The 14,498-nt window shown below is 37.0% G+C and overlaps 4 protein-coding genes across 5 annotated transcripts in view; 2 read left to right on the plus strand and 2 right to left on the minus strand.

Annotated features, from left to right (window-relative positions):
* Window positions 1-205: 205 nt before the first annotated feature.
* Window positions 206-4,814, minus strand: LOC113475201 (the record flags this gene model as incomplete). The annotated part of the gene is made up of 8 exons (XM_026839109.1): window positions 4,357-4,814; window positions 3,997-4,083; window positions 3,894-3,941; window positions 3,570-3,641; window positions 3,242-3,319; window positions 1,850-2,853; window positions 1,333-1,564; window positions 206-712 (listed from the first exon to the last, which is right to left on the minus strand). Coding segments are annotated over exons 1-8 (2,149 nt in total), but the record flags the coding sequence as incomplete, so codon positions are not given.
* Window positions 4,815-4,898: 84 nt separating this feature from the next.
* LOC100176052 (stathmin-1-A) lies at window positions 4,899-6,297 on the plus strand. Its single transcript, XM_002130840.5, has one exon. It carries the CDS (start codon window positions 5,351-5,353, stop codon window positions 5,960-5,962), a length of 612 nt encoding a protein of 203 aa, XP_002130876.1. The 5' UTR covers window positions 4,899-5,350; the 3' UTR covers window positions 5,963-6,297.
* Window positions 6,275-12,459, plus strand: LOC100186258 (programmed cell death protein 2-like). The gene is made up of 8 exons (XM_002130857.4): window positions 6,275-6,386; window positions 6,854-7,014; window positions 8,547-8,607; window positions 9,005-9,136; window positions 9,663-9,824; window positions 10,268-10,395; window positions 10,970-11,115; window positions 12,120-12,459. The coding sequence occupies exons 1-8, from the start codon at window positions 6,297-6,299 to the stop codon at window positions 12,284-12,286; spliced, it is 1,047 nt and encodes a 348-aa protein (XP_002130893.1). The 5' UTR covers window positions 6,275-6,296; the 3' UTR covers window positions 12,287-12,459.
* The window catches only part of LOC100181823 (elongation of very long chain fatty acids protein 3-like), a 6,751-nt gene continuing 4,588 nt past the window's right edge, over window positions 12,336-14,498 (minus strand). For both annotated transcript variants that reach the window (XM_009864025.3, XM_002119900.5), the window contains exons 6-7: window positions 13,190-13,363; window positions 12,336-12,511 (exon numbers count right to left, since the gene is read on the minus strand). In XM_009864025.3, the coding sequence (XP_009862327.1) occupies window positions 12,452-12,511; window positions 13,190-13,363 (234 nt within the window). In that variant the 3' untranslated portion in view covers window positions 12,336-12,451. The remainder of the gene's footprint in view (window positions 12,512-13,189; window positions 13,364-14,498) is intronic.

The following is a 14,498-nucleotide window of genomic DNA, read 5'->3' on the forward strand; positions in this document are numbered from 1 at the left end:
ACGCTATATATTAGTTTGGGTAAATGGGGACATGTTTTCATTTGGTAGTAAGCAAAGAATGTTTACGTATTATATAACCGTTTCCTCACCATTCTAAACGAGCGTTGTTGGAAACACGCTTAGAAAATGTGGGATATAGTTTGTTAATGGCGTCATCTTACGCCATAATACTATATTAACAATAAAGGTGTTAAAATGTTTGCACCTGTGAAAAATCCCAGCACCCATGATATTCCCAACACCGGAAGCAACGTCACTAGCGCTTTTATTGCCGAAGAAATATACTTGATTGACGTTTGAGCTGCTTCTCGACTTTTCTGTGGTTGAAGTTGTTGCGATTGAGCTTTCAGCTTCCCGAGTGTTAGCATTACTTTGAGCGCCACTATGACATTGACGCCTAAGCAGAAAGCCACAGGGCCTATAACCGTACCAATGTACAACGATGTTGTTGGGTTTAACCAACAGATGTCATATTTACGGACAGTTGTGTTTGTTCCATTTTTGGTCGCTTCTTTATAAAGGTAGCACGGGTGCATGTAATCCCCTGTCGAAAAGCCAACTCCGGCCGACGTCCCAACGATAATAGCGGGCGCTACCCACCCTATGAACAAATATATAGCGTTTCTATTGTCGGCATCGAGATTCCCATACGCGATGACGTTTGATGACGTTTTGGTGTGAAGTCGCAAACCTTCGGTCATCATCCACGAGGCTGTGACGTCATAATGATGTTTATGTCGTAATAATACCAACCAAGCTTAACTGTAAGCTTAGTGTGAACTGGGTAATCGGTGATAACTTAACATGATGGATATAAATATTTGTCAGATTATAGAAGCGTTGTTGCTTGTAGGCGGTTAGCAATGGATTAGGTGGAACATACATACATGCTTACACATTTGGTTGGCGTGTATGTATTTTGGTATGGTTATGGGTTATGATTGTAGGTGCGTATATATGTGAATTTACTACGGTTGGATATATTTGTAACATGAAGTAAGATGGGAACCGTTGAAACTAAATGTCGCGGTGCCATCATGTATGTGTTGTGTGACATTTTACTCTGCGGTTGCAACTTTAATAGGCTGCTAAGCTGCTTAAAAAGCTCGTCACTGTTAACATCGTAGGCGTGAACGATAATTGCTCCAATCCAGTGGTCACTAATGAGTTGTCTAAATGGTAGCCATACAAAAAGAAATCACTTAGAAAGTTACATACGTGGTAACCCGTAAGCGGGCACGAGGGAAACAGAACACCCTAATATATAACTACTGTCGCTAGCCGACACGTTACGACAAAACAAGTTACATTTATTCATCCTCATTCATTTACCTGTCGTTAGCAAGAAGAAATGCGTCGCAAGTGCTTGTACCACGCACGTCACTTCGTTCGGTAGCATGACGTCATGCAACAGTGACGTCACATGTAATAACAGGAGAGAAATGGAGATGTTTATTTGCACTATGGTTCGATCGCTGTTTATAAGATTTCTATAGTACATTAATGTGATAAACGTCACAATCAGCATTATGACGGAGAATGATTGTGTGACGTAAGAGCATATCTGAAATAAAGTTGATGATGTCATGTTATGTAAATGAAATATTAAATTAAGCTAATAAGCTAACTTTACCCTAAACCACATGGCATGCGTCACTGTAGGCCAATATATCTTAAAAACAGAATCTATCATGTTTTGGTTGGGGGTTAATGCGACTCTGTAATTTAAAACACGCTCGTCGACAGGATCACACCCATATAGAACAAGATAACAGACTTTATGAACGATTTAGTGAGAAACCTTTCAATGCCATATATGTAACCGCTTATGACCATTATAAGCCCCCACCTTTACAGCATAAGGAACAGCAATGATCTTGACTGACAGTAGAATCGCGAACACCGTGGTATGGTTGCATGAACACGTCACAGTACCCGAGATATTACGCATTGTTCGCACACAACCAATGTCAGAGAATGAAGCCTTTGTGACGTCAATAAAGCTGCATTTATATTCAGTATTTGTGACGTAGATGGTGTCCTTTGTGACATTTCCTTCAATCAATTGTTCGATTTCAGTTTCGAGGAGATCAAATGCAGGTAGTGACGCAACGAACGTAACTGACGTGTTCAATTGTGTTCCGTTCGTTGCGTCATAAGCGGTGATACTAAGATATGGTATTGATGACGTAGGCATCTCCAGACTTCGGTGCCCACTCCATGAATTCTTCGGTTTGTGTTCGGTTAAACTTTTCATGACGTCACCTTTTATGTAAAATTGCGATGATGTCACGATGACGTCGGAACAGTTTTGATCCAAGTTGCTGACGGCTCTATATCGTGTCATATTTAACCACGGAGTCTCTCCACACCGCCCTCTAGCGACGGCTAGTTCGACGTCACCTGTTTCCTCATTTTGCTTATTGAGCAATTTTTCCTTTACTTTTTCCTCCATTACTTCCAAAGCGGATATGACATCACGAGACGTGTTTTTTGGCCCGTGAAATTGATTTATGACGTCAACAATACCCTTTAAACTTGTAGTTTGTGGAATGCTAGGTGGCAATTGGGAGGATTCTACTAACGGCATTGTTGTGTAAAATTCAACTTTTATAATTGGGATCGAAGTTTGTAAAGATATTGGTGTTGTTAATTGTGTTGTCGTTTCTGTTGTTGCTGTTGTTTGTTGTCGTGACGTTGCTGTGCGTTCTCTTGTACTTCTGTCTGTTGTTCCTTGTCTTGTTGTTTGAGCTCCTCTTGTTGTCGTTTGTCGGGTTGTTCTTGTCGCTCCATTTGTTCTTGTTGCAATTGTTCCTGCTGAAGTGATTGTCGGATTTGTGCTTGTAGGAGTGTCTGTGATTTGAATAAATGCAACTTATTTATCCTTTATGGAGGGGCAACGACAGTCGTTATAAGTTATAACACGGGTGTTCTGTTTTATACAGATTGTGGCGATCGTTTCCGCTTACGAGTTACCACGTAGATAACTTTGGTTGTATTCTGTTTACAAGAACATATAGTCGAGTGGGGGAAGACGGGACAACTTTAGCACATAAGATCCAAACATTCGGATCGTGTTTTAATAATCGATTAACAACGGTCTATAAGCGAGTCGTGAAGATACGGTTTTCTAATTCTTTGAACGTTTTTTTGTGTACTACCAAATGGGACGAGAAAACGAAATGAAAAGGTGTCCTATCTTTCCCCACCCTACTATATCTATCACATATTATAGACTTACCGATGAATGGGTCTAGGTTAAAGCAAGTAGTAAGTGAACCAGACGAATTTATGGAAGTTACATTCTCGCATTCTTCGTCTGCAAGAATAAGTTGTATTTACAATGTGGGGTAAGATGGATACCTTGGGCACATAATATTCCATATTTCAAATTCTTGTTTTTAAATAATTAGCAACGCTCTTTAAGAGACGTGAGAATACGAATAAATAATCCCCCCCCCCCCCTTTGTTTACTACTACATGGGCCATGGGACGACAGAAAGAATGAAAACATGGACCATCTTACCCCAACCTGTTTACATCACAACTGTAGTTGTTTCGTCACTTACCCACAACAATGCATCTTGTTGGAGCTGTTATGGGGTCAGTAGATGTACAACATGCACCTCCGTCGCAATTTTCTAAATATTTTACAATTATATAACACTTATTTTCGTGATGTCATGTATCGAGGCCAGCAAGGGAATCTGACATTTATGCCAAAGTTTTTCTACCGTTTCAGCATTGTATATGTACATTATATCAAAAGGGGTGTTTCCTGCAACGAGAAACGCCATGGGACTTATGATTTAGACGCGAGTTGACCCATTATATTAAAGCAAAAAAACCCAATTGTTATAATTTGTCAACGTAATGTCTCAACAAACACTTACCGATTCCTGTCGCTGGGTCCCATTTTATAACTTTGTAGGCGTTGCAAGCTGTGAAACAAGTTTATAATAGTTGCTGCATAAATATCATTATGACGCAACTTACATATGGTCCACAGAAAAGGATAGAATTTGCATTCCCGTCTTAATCCAACAAGCTTGATCTGACAAGACCATGTATCGCACCATGGATCTGGGGAAAAACTTTGTTAAAAAGATACGACATGATTGGAGCACCTGGCTCTAACTTATAGGGGGGGATATAGGTGCGAGCCTTAAAGCTGCCATCAATATGGGCGTATGTTCTCTTGTGCAAGACAACATACCTCTGCTAGTCTCTTATGGGCTGTACAAATTGTCAGTCATCCGGGAAAACAGCACCCACAAAGTAGCATTTGGGCTATTCGTTTTATTTTGTAAACAGGCAAGATCTGTATGAAAAACAACTTAACAAATATTGCCAAACCTGCTGGGAGATTTGTTGATGTTGTTGTTGCAGTTGTTGTTGCTGGTGTTGCTGTTGCCCTTTGCCCACATATCGCTGCAAAACATAAAATACTCAAAACTGTTACAACTTTATTTCGCATTTTGATACTGTTCGTTCACATACACAATCTAAATGAAATCTTACCTACTTGCTTGTACATTATACAATCGCTTAATGCACATTTTGTTGTTTATGTAATGCTAATGGGTTTTAATGGCGTTATATTAGTGCAGTGCAACATTAGTGCCATAACATTTGTTTGAATTAAATTTGCTACCTGTGTTTACAAACTTGCATTTAACTTTGGACAAGTTTTTTTGCTCCATTACTTAGTTGCAGAAGAAGATAAATTGATTTTTGGTAAACCAATAATTCGGGGAGCAAAAACTGACTCTTATGACACCTAGAAAAAGTTACGCGCTAAATTAAATTTTTTTTTCTAATTTCTAATTTTTTTTTTGCAGTTGTTTCAGTTTAAACTTAGTATGCTGTAACATAAAGGATGACTGTAATAGTAATTTTAATATAGTCCAGCCACGTGTTGAATATGTTGTAAAATATTATTCCATTCTGTTTGTGTTACAATTTTGTCAAGCGCCGAAGCAATGACTTTTGGTCTGTAAACTCTAAACTTTATAAAAACACATTTTTATTATTTAACGTTAGACAAGCCAACATTAGTAACAACACTGATGCAGATAATCAATACTGCTGCTTAGAACTTTAAAAAATCAGCACAATATTGTTGGAAAAGCTCTTTAAACGCGTCTTCTCGCTTCCTAAAATAATCCGCACACAAATTGTTGATAGTCTATACTGCTATTTAAAAGATTAATCATTAAATTCAAAATCGCTTAAAAAACTTTCCAGCTGAACACTGGTACAATAAATTTATCATCTTACGTTTAAACAGCCTTTAGGTCGCATTTTTCAAACTTCTAAAGTTAGGATTCTTATTTTCTTAATTTCGAACATGGCAGCGCAAAGGGAAGACATAAAAGTTAAAGAAATCTGCAAAGGAAACTCTGGGGAGGCTTTCGAAGTTATTCTCAAGCTTCCGGGGCAAAATGGGGATGGAGTGGCGAGCCCGTTGAAATCATTAACGCCAAAGAAAGAAGTTTCGATGGATGAGATCAAGATGAAACTGCAAGCTGCAGAGGAGCGTCGAAAAGCTGTGCAAGAGGCTAAAGTGACGCAACAAAAAGCGGAAGAAGAAAAGATCTTGAAAGCAAAGCAGAAGAAAGCCGAAGTTAATGATTCATTCAGTCAGTGGGCAGAGCAGCATCTGAAGAAACAAATGTGTCAATATCAGGAGAACCATATTGCGCAGTTGGAGGCGAAAATCAAGAAGTTTAAAGCTTTGAACATGAAGCCTGAAGAGATGAAAGAAAAGGTACAGCGTGAAGTGGATGAAATGTGCGCTCAACGTGAAGCTGGTATTCAACAAAAGTTGATCAAAAGTGAAGAGCTTCGACAAAAACAACTTCAAAAGGTTCGCGAGCGCCAGCAAGAGAAGGAGAATCACGCCCAAGAAGTTCGTCATAAGAAAGTGGTTGGAGGGCAAACTACTGGAGTATGTGAATAGTTTGGACATCATGATTCGAGACTTACTCATTCTGTACAACGTTCCGAATAAAGACACTGTTTTATTTCAGCTGTTAGTTTATGTAGCATGCCAATGATGCTTGTAGTTGTTACTGTTGTGTTTTGTCCTTGCCATGTTAGCTGCCACACCCTTGTTCCAAATATTGCCACGCCCACTGTTTGTATTTTTGTTTACTGTGACCCATGTGCCATCTTGAAAGTTAAAATTGGACGTTTGCTAAATTTGTTCAAATATTTCTTTTCCAAACAAAGACAATGCAAACGTGTTCATTTCATGGTTCATTGTGCAGAAAATAGACCATTATTACGTAATAATGACTGAGTTTGTGTTAATTGGGGTTCCGGACTCTGAAATGAAACAAAACCATGCGAGTTGGTCAACCAATAAGATTGGTGGATTTCCGGTAATAGGTTTACCATTTTACAACATAGGCTAATTTGTCCACACAAAAATTCTAATCGGAAAAGTTAACGTTGGACTAAATCCTGATTAAATTTCTAATGTTCGTCATTAAGATGGAAATATTAAACTATAGTGAATGTTAGTTAATGTTAAGTGGTTAGTTTAAGACTTGTATGCTGTTCTGTAGTTGTGAAAATATGAAGGTATTTAGTGTATATTGTGTTGCTGTGGCTACGAAGCATAATTTAAGTTTAAACAGATCTTCATGAGTTTCATGACCAATGTAGCAGAAGCATCTCCGTTCCTATAAAAATACACCTGTATTATAACGAATTCCTTTGCTACGAAATAGGAAAAAATCTGCTCCCTTCAGGGTAAAAGCTGCAAAACTAATCTTTTAAAACTATTAATATAATTTAATGCCATGATAATATCCAAGTTGTATGATGTAACAATCTTTATTCATAGGACTGGATGAGCATTGTTACATCACAACCGAGTTGTTCACGATGCAGTAAAGCACAAAGATTCATGCTCCAAATTTATTGTCCATTGGAAAACTCGAAATATCATCGAACACTTTATGTTTTCTGTTGCACGCAAAAGCAGTGTTGGAGTGATAGTAGCGGGTAAGTTGTGTAGTTTTATGTTATCAGTCAAGTTGGGTATAATGTTGGAGTGACTGCTTTTAGCCCCGAGGGTACGGGGTTCGAGGCTCGATGCTGTTATAACAACTATCTTGCCCCGCCACATAAGGATAACTAAGTTACATACGTGGCAACTTATAAGCGGTCATGCAGTGTATGAAACAGAACACCAGTGTGCCATGTTATAGCGACTGCTGTTGCCCCGCCATGTGAGGATAAATAAGTTACATACGTGATAACTTGTAAGCGGGCATGGAGCGTATACCAACCCTTGAACACAGGAAAAGAGCACAGATGGCCTTTCTATAAAAAAGTTACTTTAAGAATTATCAACTGCATATTATTAAAGTAGGCAGAAAGCAATAATATTAAGATTTTCCCCCGAAATATTTGGTTCATGCCCAAATATGGAAGTGGATAGGCGTAGTAAGATAATCAAGCCACGTGATTTGGAGTCACATGTCCTCATTAATTATTGAGTAGAAAAGCACACATGGAACCGCATGTGTTCGGATCAATAAGCCCTTGATGCTGTGGCCTGTGGCAATAAATCCTAAAGAGAATTTTGCGTAAAATATTTGCGCAAAAAAATCCATAAGTTTAGCTCTGTGGTTTTAAAATTTGACATAGCTCGTTGTTGATAGTATAAAGTTAACGATACTAAATCACCCTCTCCATTAATTATGGTTTAACTGTTAGTATAAAACAAGTAACACCAATAAATCTAAATAAGAATTTTGAGTTTAAACATTAGTTCCATAAAGTCTATAAACTTTTTCTTTGGGTCAAATTAAGAAAAAATTGTTTTAATTGTAAAGTGCCACCTGTATATGAATTATAACTATATTCCTTACTATGCAGTAATGTCACTCACTATTTGGGCACCATCGGATTAACTAATGGACTAACTATAGGTTTAAAGTAAACCAACTATTCACAAGTAATTGGCCAAACCTGGTTCATATTCATCATACCCGTGCCACCAATTGGACTTTACCCAAGTAGAATAAAAACAGATGTTTTGCCTTGTCCAATTATTTTAATAATTAATATCAAGAAATTGTGCTTTAAATATAAGTATCATACTAAATATTATTTTTAAATAAAAGAATATCATATGAATATTAGCTTTTAATAAAATCTAAGTTTATTTTCCTTTTTTCTATTATTCTAAAAATTCTCTTTACTTGGTAGTTAGTACAACCATATTAGAAACTTAGTGGTCACTAGTAGGTTGTTAAAGTGCCAGCCACACATAAAAACAATTACCCGCAAAGTTACATACATGGTAACTCGTAAGCAGGCACGAGATGTATAAAACAAAACACCTGTGTTATATTGACTGTCATTGCCCCGCCATGCCAGGATAAATAAGTTACATACTTGGTAACTCGTAAACGTAAACGGACACAAGGTGTATGAAACAGAACACACGTGTCCATGTTAAAATGACGGTCGTTGCCCCGCCATCCGAGGATAAATAAGTTACATTCAATTAACTTTTTGCCTTACAGTTGGAAAGTTTATCGAGATCAAATGATGGAAAAAGTTGAAGCTGGTCCACCTATTGTTAAGGTGTGTGATATCATAGTGGAATATTGTGATTAAACTATTATAACGTTCATGATTTTTGGCTAGGCTTTTTTTATTTTTGACATCAGTGACCATTAGGTTGAAGAAATTGTCATTAGGTGTCTTTTACCCAAGAACATGTAGTCATTGTGGTGACTCCAAGAATGGCTGGAGGTATAGAGCTGGGGTTTCCCAGTAATCCAGGATTCTTTCCTCGTTGTTGTCTCGGCAGACATTCTAATAAACTAAGTTACAAAGTGCACGTTGTGCCACTACAAACGCATACAGCGGTTTACTGTGCCACATTTTGCTATTTTTTTACAATCTTATTTCCTAATCTTCATCACTGTAATCGAAGAATAAACAGATTGAAAGTCATTAACATTATATTACATTGTAGGGGTCAACTGAGGGTGAAAGTTGGGGATTGGGTGATGATGACTGGGGTGATGAGGGTTTCCCCTCACCCACTAATGGGGATTTCCCTGTTGCGGAACAAACATGTGAACCTGAACAACAAATGAAAGATGAGGTACAATCTTTGTGACTTTTAGATCAAGTGTTATCTGATGCGTTCCTGTTAATTTGAATTTTGATTAAATTTTGAATTATAAAGCAATGTAGACTGGTAATATGGCCATTCTGCGATGATTCTTTATTCATTCGGAATAAAGTTGCATAAATATTAATGTTGTATGAAATGCTTTATAAATTGTAAGTTGTTGAAGTGACCTAGCAGTTATAAAGATAGTGACCAACCATGGTTAGGTGTCATTGCCTAGAATCACCGACAAAGTAACATACATGGTATCTCGTAAGCTGTCACGAGGTGTATCAACACCCATGTTATAACGACTGTCATTCCCGGCCACACAAGGGTAAAGTAAGTTACATTCATTCATTCATTCAATTCAGCCCTCATGGCTCATGGTATGTAGTCAATGGTTGGGCTTTTTAAAGTTTGGTAAAAACTCTTTTACGCTTAAAACTGGTGGCTAAAATATAAAACACCTCTTGTGTTTCTAAACTTCCTCAATGTTACCCCTATGACATCACAGAAGCCACTTGAATCCATTGTTACATCACTATCAACACAACAAACATACAATCCTCGCTACATCGACGTTTTCAACGAGTCTGACCTCATCTCTCCTCTAGAGGGCGACAAACACATCGCGGATTTGATCTCGAAATATGAAACATCCGCGAGCCAAAGTAAGGTGAAATATTTTAAACTTTTTTGTTTTAAACGAGTGGCAAATATCAAGGCCTCAATTTCAGGGTTAGCTAGGACATCAGTAGAAACAGTTTTCCAAACACTATCAATTTGCAAAAGCAATTTATTAAAACTTATGTGTCTAATACATAGTCATTTGAAAATGTACGAAAACCTCATTCAAACATCAGCACAAATTAAGTTTCCCCTGAATGCAGGTACATGAGGTTTGCGTGTAACATATGTTTATGGTTTGCTGATGTGTTCAATAATTTTCTCCATAGATTTGGAAAAATGTCCAATAAAACACGATTCATTATTTTTGTTTATTACATATTTCCTAGCGCTTGATCCTGACTGTAATTTCGTTACGCGAATCGTCCAACTTGATGAGCACTAGATCTGAAATCCATCATGAATTCTTACATTGTTATTTATTTCCCCCAGGATGAAGATTTATTCGCTGGTTGTTCGGCTGCCACGGAAACTTATGAAAAAAATGAACAGAAAGTGAAAAATCGAGCTTTTCATAAATTTCATAAAAAAATTTCATTGTTGCCTCACCAGTGTATACGGTATGTATGTTTTTGAATGTTTCTGCAGTGTATATGGTTTGCCACTCCCATGCCCACTGTCAACTGTCAAGTTGCTGAAGCTATTGCAGTGTGTGGATAAGCAGACATGACTTTTGGTTGGTTTGGTGTTGGTCATTTATATCCTTGTGGGTGGGAACTTGAGTGACTTATCCAAGGTTGCCACTCCCATGTCCACAGTCCAGTTGCTGAAGCTATTGCAGTGTGTGGATAAGCAGACATGACTTTTGGTTGGTTTGGTCATTTATAACCTTGTGGGTGGGAACTTGAGTGACTTATCCATGGTTGCCACTCCCATGCCCACAGTCAACTGTCAAGTTGCTGAAGCTATTACAGTGTCTGGGTAAGCAGGCATGACTTTTGGTTGGTTTGGTCATTTATATCCTCAAGGATCTGAACTTGAGTGACTTATCCATGGTTGCCACTCCCATGCCCACCATAGATATCTAAACATGTTTATATATCTATGATGCCCACAGCCTTTCTTAACCAGTCTCATAATTTCTGTGCTAACAATCCATGTCAGTGATGTAATAATCGACATAATAATTCGCAGTTACAACTATGGAGGTTCTCCATTGCTCCTGAGTGATTGTGATGTAACAATGAGCATTCCTCCTTGCTCCTCTTGTGGGAAAAGTCTCACTTTTGAGTTCCAGCTGCTACCTGGGTTGTTGCCTACCGTGCATATAGATGGAGAAGGTAAAGCTCTTGTTGTTGTGTTGAATGTGATGGTTATCATTGTAGGCGCCAAACCTGGGGTGGCAGGGTGGACAGGCTTACCCCATAATTTTCTGCTCTATATTATTCAGTAAACATTACAACCAGTAATTTAGATTTGTTTCACAGATCTGTGTATTTAACCATCGTTGCCTCAATGCCTCTACTATGTTTTAGAAATTTGGAGCCTATGTTTATTATGCTTATTAAACAGCATATGACCAATGGCAACCAGCTGGGCAAACATGACACAGATAGTTTTCAAGAACTGATTCTACGGCATTAAAATTAACGTAGATTTTATTAAAATAATATTTCGTCTATTGGAGACAAAAGCAATTTAATATTTAACTTTTGATTTTTATTAATTTTGCAATTTGAAATTTATATATTAAGAATTTTTTGGATTGTGTCTGTCTTTTATTTTGCAACATCAACAAAATGTTATTCAAATAAAACTAATTTAATTCATAAATTTTTCATAAATCAAATTTTTCATTTATTTTCATAAAATAAATTTTTCATAATTCATAAAGATAATTTAATCAAATATGACATGACCATTTAATCAACCCCTGGCTCACTTATGTCCACAATCTTGAACAAATGTTTCAACTTAAATTGTCATGTAGTTGAAGTCTAGACATGTTTGGGGTTTAAGTTTCCATCAAACATTAACTTTGTGCTGAAACGCATCAAGTTAAAGATTATCTTAAATCCTCCTCACTTCTTATAATAATTCAGTTATTTAGTTACTTAAACCACAAGTTACATAAGCTATACCTTGTAACCAGGCACGAGGTGTAACAGAACATCGACTGTTGTTGCCCAGCTATGCAAGGATGAATAAATTCCATTGATTCATTCAATTATTTGAAATGTTATGTTAGGGGTAACAAGCCACTTCTTCCCATTTTATTTAACTATATGTGTTTCAATGACTGTCATACATTCATTTAATATAAACAAACTTAAATTTCTTTCAGATCCCGTAGAGTTCGGTACCATCCTCGTTTACACTTGTTCTCACAATTGTTGGGGTAACCGGGATTCCCCCCAAATTGGGGGCCACGTGGTGTATTGTCCCGACCCCGATTTAAAATTTTTTAAATCTCAAAAATTTAATGAAAAAATAAAGAATTCTGGTGTATAGAAGATGTCCATGTTATAACTCGACTGAGCATAAGGTGCATGAACAACACTAAGCATTAAACTTATAATTTATTAATATACCCTTTTCCATTAATAAGGCATCATTTAAATTTCATTCGCCTATTTATAAAATCGAAATATCAAGAATTATAAAAAATTAATTCTTCTAATTGAGCTTTTTGGTGGTTTGTGATGTCATAGAGGTGCCATTCTGTGATGTCAGCTTCTGGAGTACAAAGTTTATTGTTACATCATAGGTTGTATTATCAGGGTCAATGCAAGAGGCATGGAAGAGTTATTCAGTATAAGAGACATGTGCTTTTTGATATATGGTTGACAGTTTGGGCAACCCATTAGTGACCACTGGGTTGAGGCAATGAGGTTAAGTGTCCTTGGGCAAAAATGACACAACCACACTATTAGTAGGTAACAGCATCAAGCTATAACCTCCCTGGAAAACTTTATAACAATGCCACCACAATGGTAGTGTTGCACATCAAGCCTGATATATTTGGTTACAATGAGAGTGATTAAACATTGTTTGTTTGAAAATCTAAAATCCTTAAACTAAGAAAAAGAAACTGTGCCGTACTTGTTAAACTGGGAGACTCCATTTGTGCAGGTGGGATAGTAAGTAATAGGTTTGGAATATTTCACCTAAGTCACTGTTTGCCAATATGTTTCAGTTTATAAAAGTTTGCTTATATAGCAAGATAGGATGTGGCTAAGGGGGTTCTGGCTTAAAAATGGTAGTATTACTTATGATTGAGAATTAAATAAATCACCTACAAAAATACATGGTAACTCGTAAGCAGGAAAGAGGTCTATGAAACAGAACACACCTGCCTTATAATGACTGTTGTGCTATGCTGAGATAAATAGGTTATCTAAAAGTTCAAATTACCTGTGGTCGTTTTGCAAAGTAAGTTTTGTAGAAGAATTGTGCAAATAAGTAGAGATAGGTGGCGTACATGAGGCCACCGCTTGCAACGTGGGCGATTGATGTTTTGCAGTCCTCCTTCGGTCCAGAGTACATGAGGTATCCGATGGTTGAACAGCCAATCACCATTTGTGTGATCTGTAAATATTAGCAAGTTATATATTTGAGCGTCGCTGCAAAGGTGGTTTTGATCACATGCAATATGATGAATTATCTAAGTTTCGAAATCCCCTAAATAATGACATCCAAATTTTTCTGTTTTATCGGTTTTCGGAAACACATTTACTGTGTTGGGATAAAGACGTCACAAATCTTGGATTTTTTGCATAATGACACACAAAACATAGCATAAAACTTATGAAAGTGAAGATTAAATTAATTAATAAAAAGCGGGGAATATGAATGGACATATTACCGTTGTGTAATAAACATAACGTACAAAATATAAACCTTTGTTTTATTTCTTAAAAACACAATAGTAAAAATCCAGCTACCTGAAACAGCAAATATATATAGTGCACAAAACATACCTGTAATGTGGTAATGAAAATATTAACAAAGCGTGGCAACCGGTATCCTGCAGCTTTGATGGTGTAGTAGGAATACATAAAAGCATGAACAGTGAGGTTCACAGTGATAAACAAGTTGCTACCTGGAACAGGAAGAAGAATGATCAGTTAATTCTGATAACAAAGCAAGTCAATTTGTTGCAATCTGGTTTAAATTATTTTAGACTACCAAAACGCCGTTTCAGTCAAGTTAAAATAATTATAGAGCCTTAAGAACTATAAGTTGATAAGGATACCAACATATATTTTTTGCAATTTGGTTTAAAATGTTTCATAACTAATGAAACAGGTTGTTTTTTAAATAGCTTATATTGGTAGCTAACTTGTATGGGGTAATGATCTCTGGTTTTAGGTTCAATTGCATGACATGTATATGCCTTGCTGTAAGGCCTCACCCATAAAGAATAGGTTAACTTATGACCAGCAGCCAATCCAAAATCGATAAATTGGGACGCTTTCGAATTTGGAAGTTGCGTGGTTTAATTAATTGACATCCTACGCAATAGTAATTTGGGCTCAAGTTATAGTAGTTGAGTTGCTGGTGCTATGCAACATACAACCCAGTGGTTTCTTACGGTTTGTCTAAATTGTCAGCCGCATATTAAATAAAATTAAAAAATATTCACCGACAAATTTACATACATGGTAACTCGTAAGTGTGCACAAGACGTATAAGCAGAAACAGTTATAACGACTGTGGTTGC

Source organism: Ciona intestinalis, unplaced genomic scaffold, assembly GCF_000224145.3.
Source record: "Ciona intestinalis unplaced genomic scaffold, KH HT000153.1, whole genome shotgun sequence".
NCBI lineage: Eukaryota > Metazoa > Chordata > Ascidiacea > Phlebobranchia > Cionidae > Ciona > Ciona intestinalis.

Excerpts from the sequence above, each read along its gene's own strand:
- LOC100176052 (XM_002130840.5), top strand. The coding sequence starts at position 5,351 with ATGGCAGCGCAAAGGGAAGACATAAAAGTTAAAGAAATCTGCAAAGGA.
- LOC100186258 (XM_002130857.4), top strand. The coding sequence starts at position 6,297 with ATGACTGAGTTTGTGTTAATTGGGGTTCCGGACTCTGAAATGAAACAA. Across the intron at positions 6,387-6,853 it reads ATAAGATTGGTGGATTTCCG|GACTGGATGAGCATTGTTAC; the intron begins GTAATAGGTTTA and ends CTTTATTCATAG. Across the intron at positions 11,116-12,119 it reads CGTGCATATAGATGGAGAAG|ATCCCGTAGAGTTCGGTACC; the intron begins GTAAAGCTCTTG and ends AATTTCTTTCAG.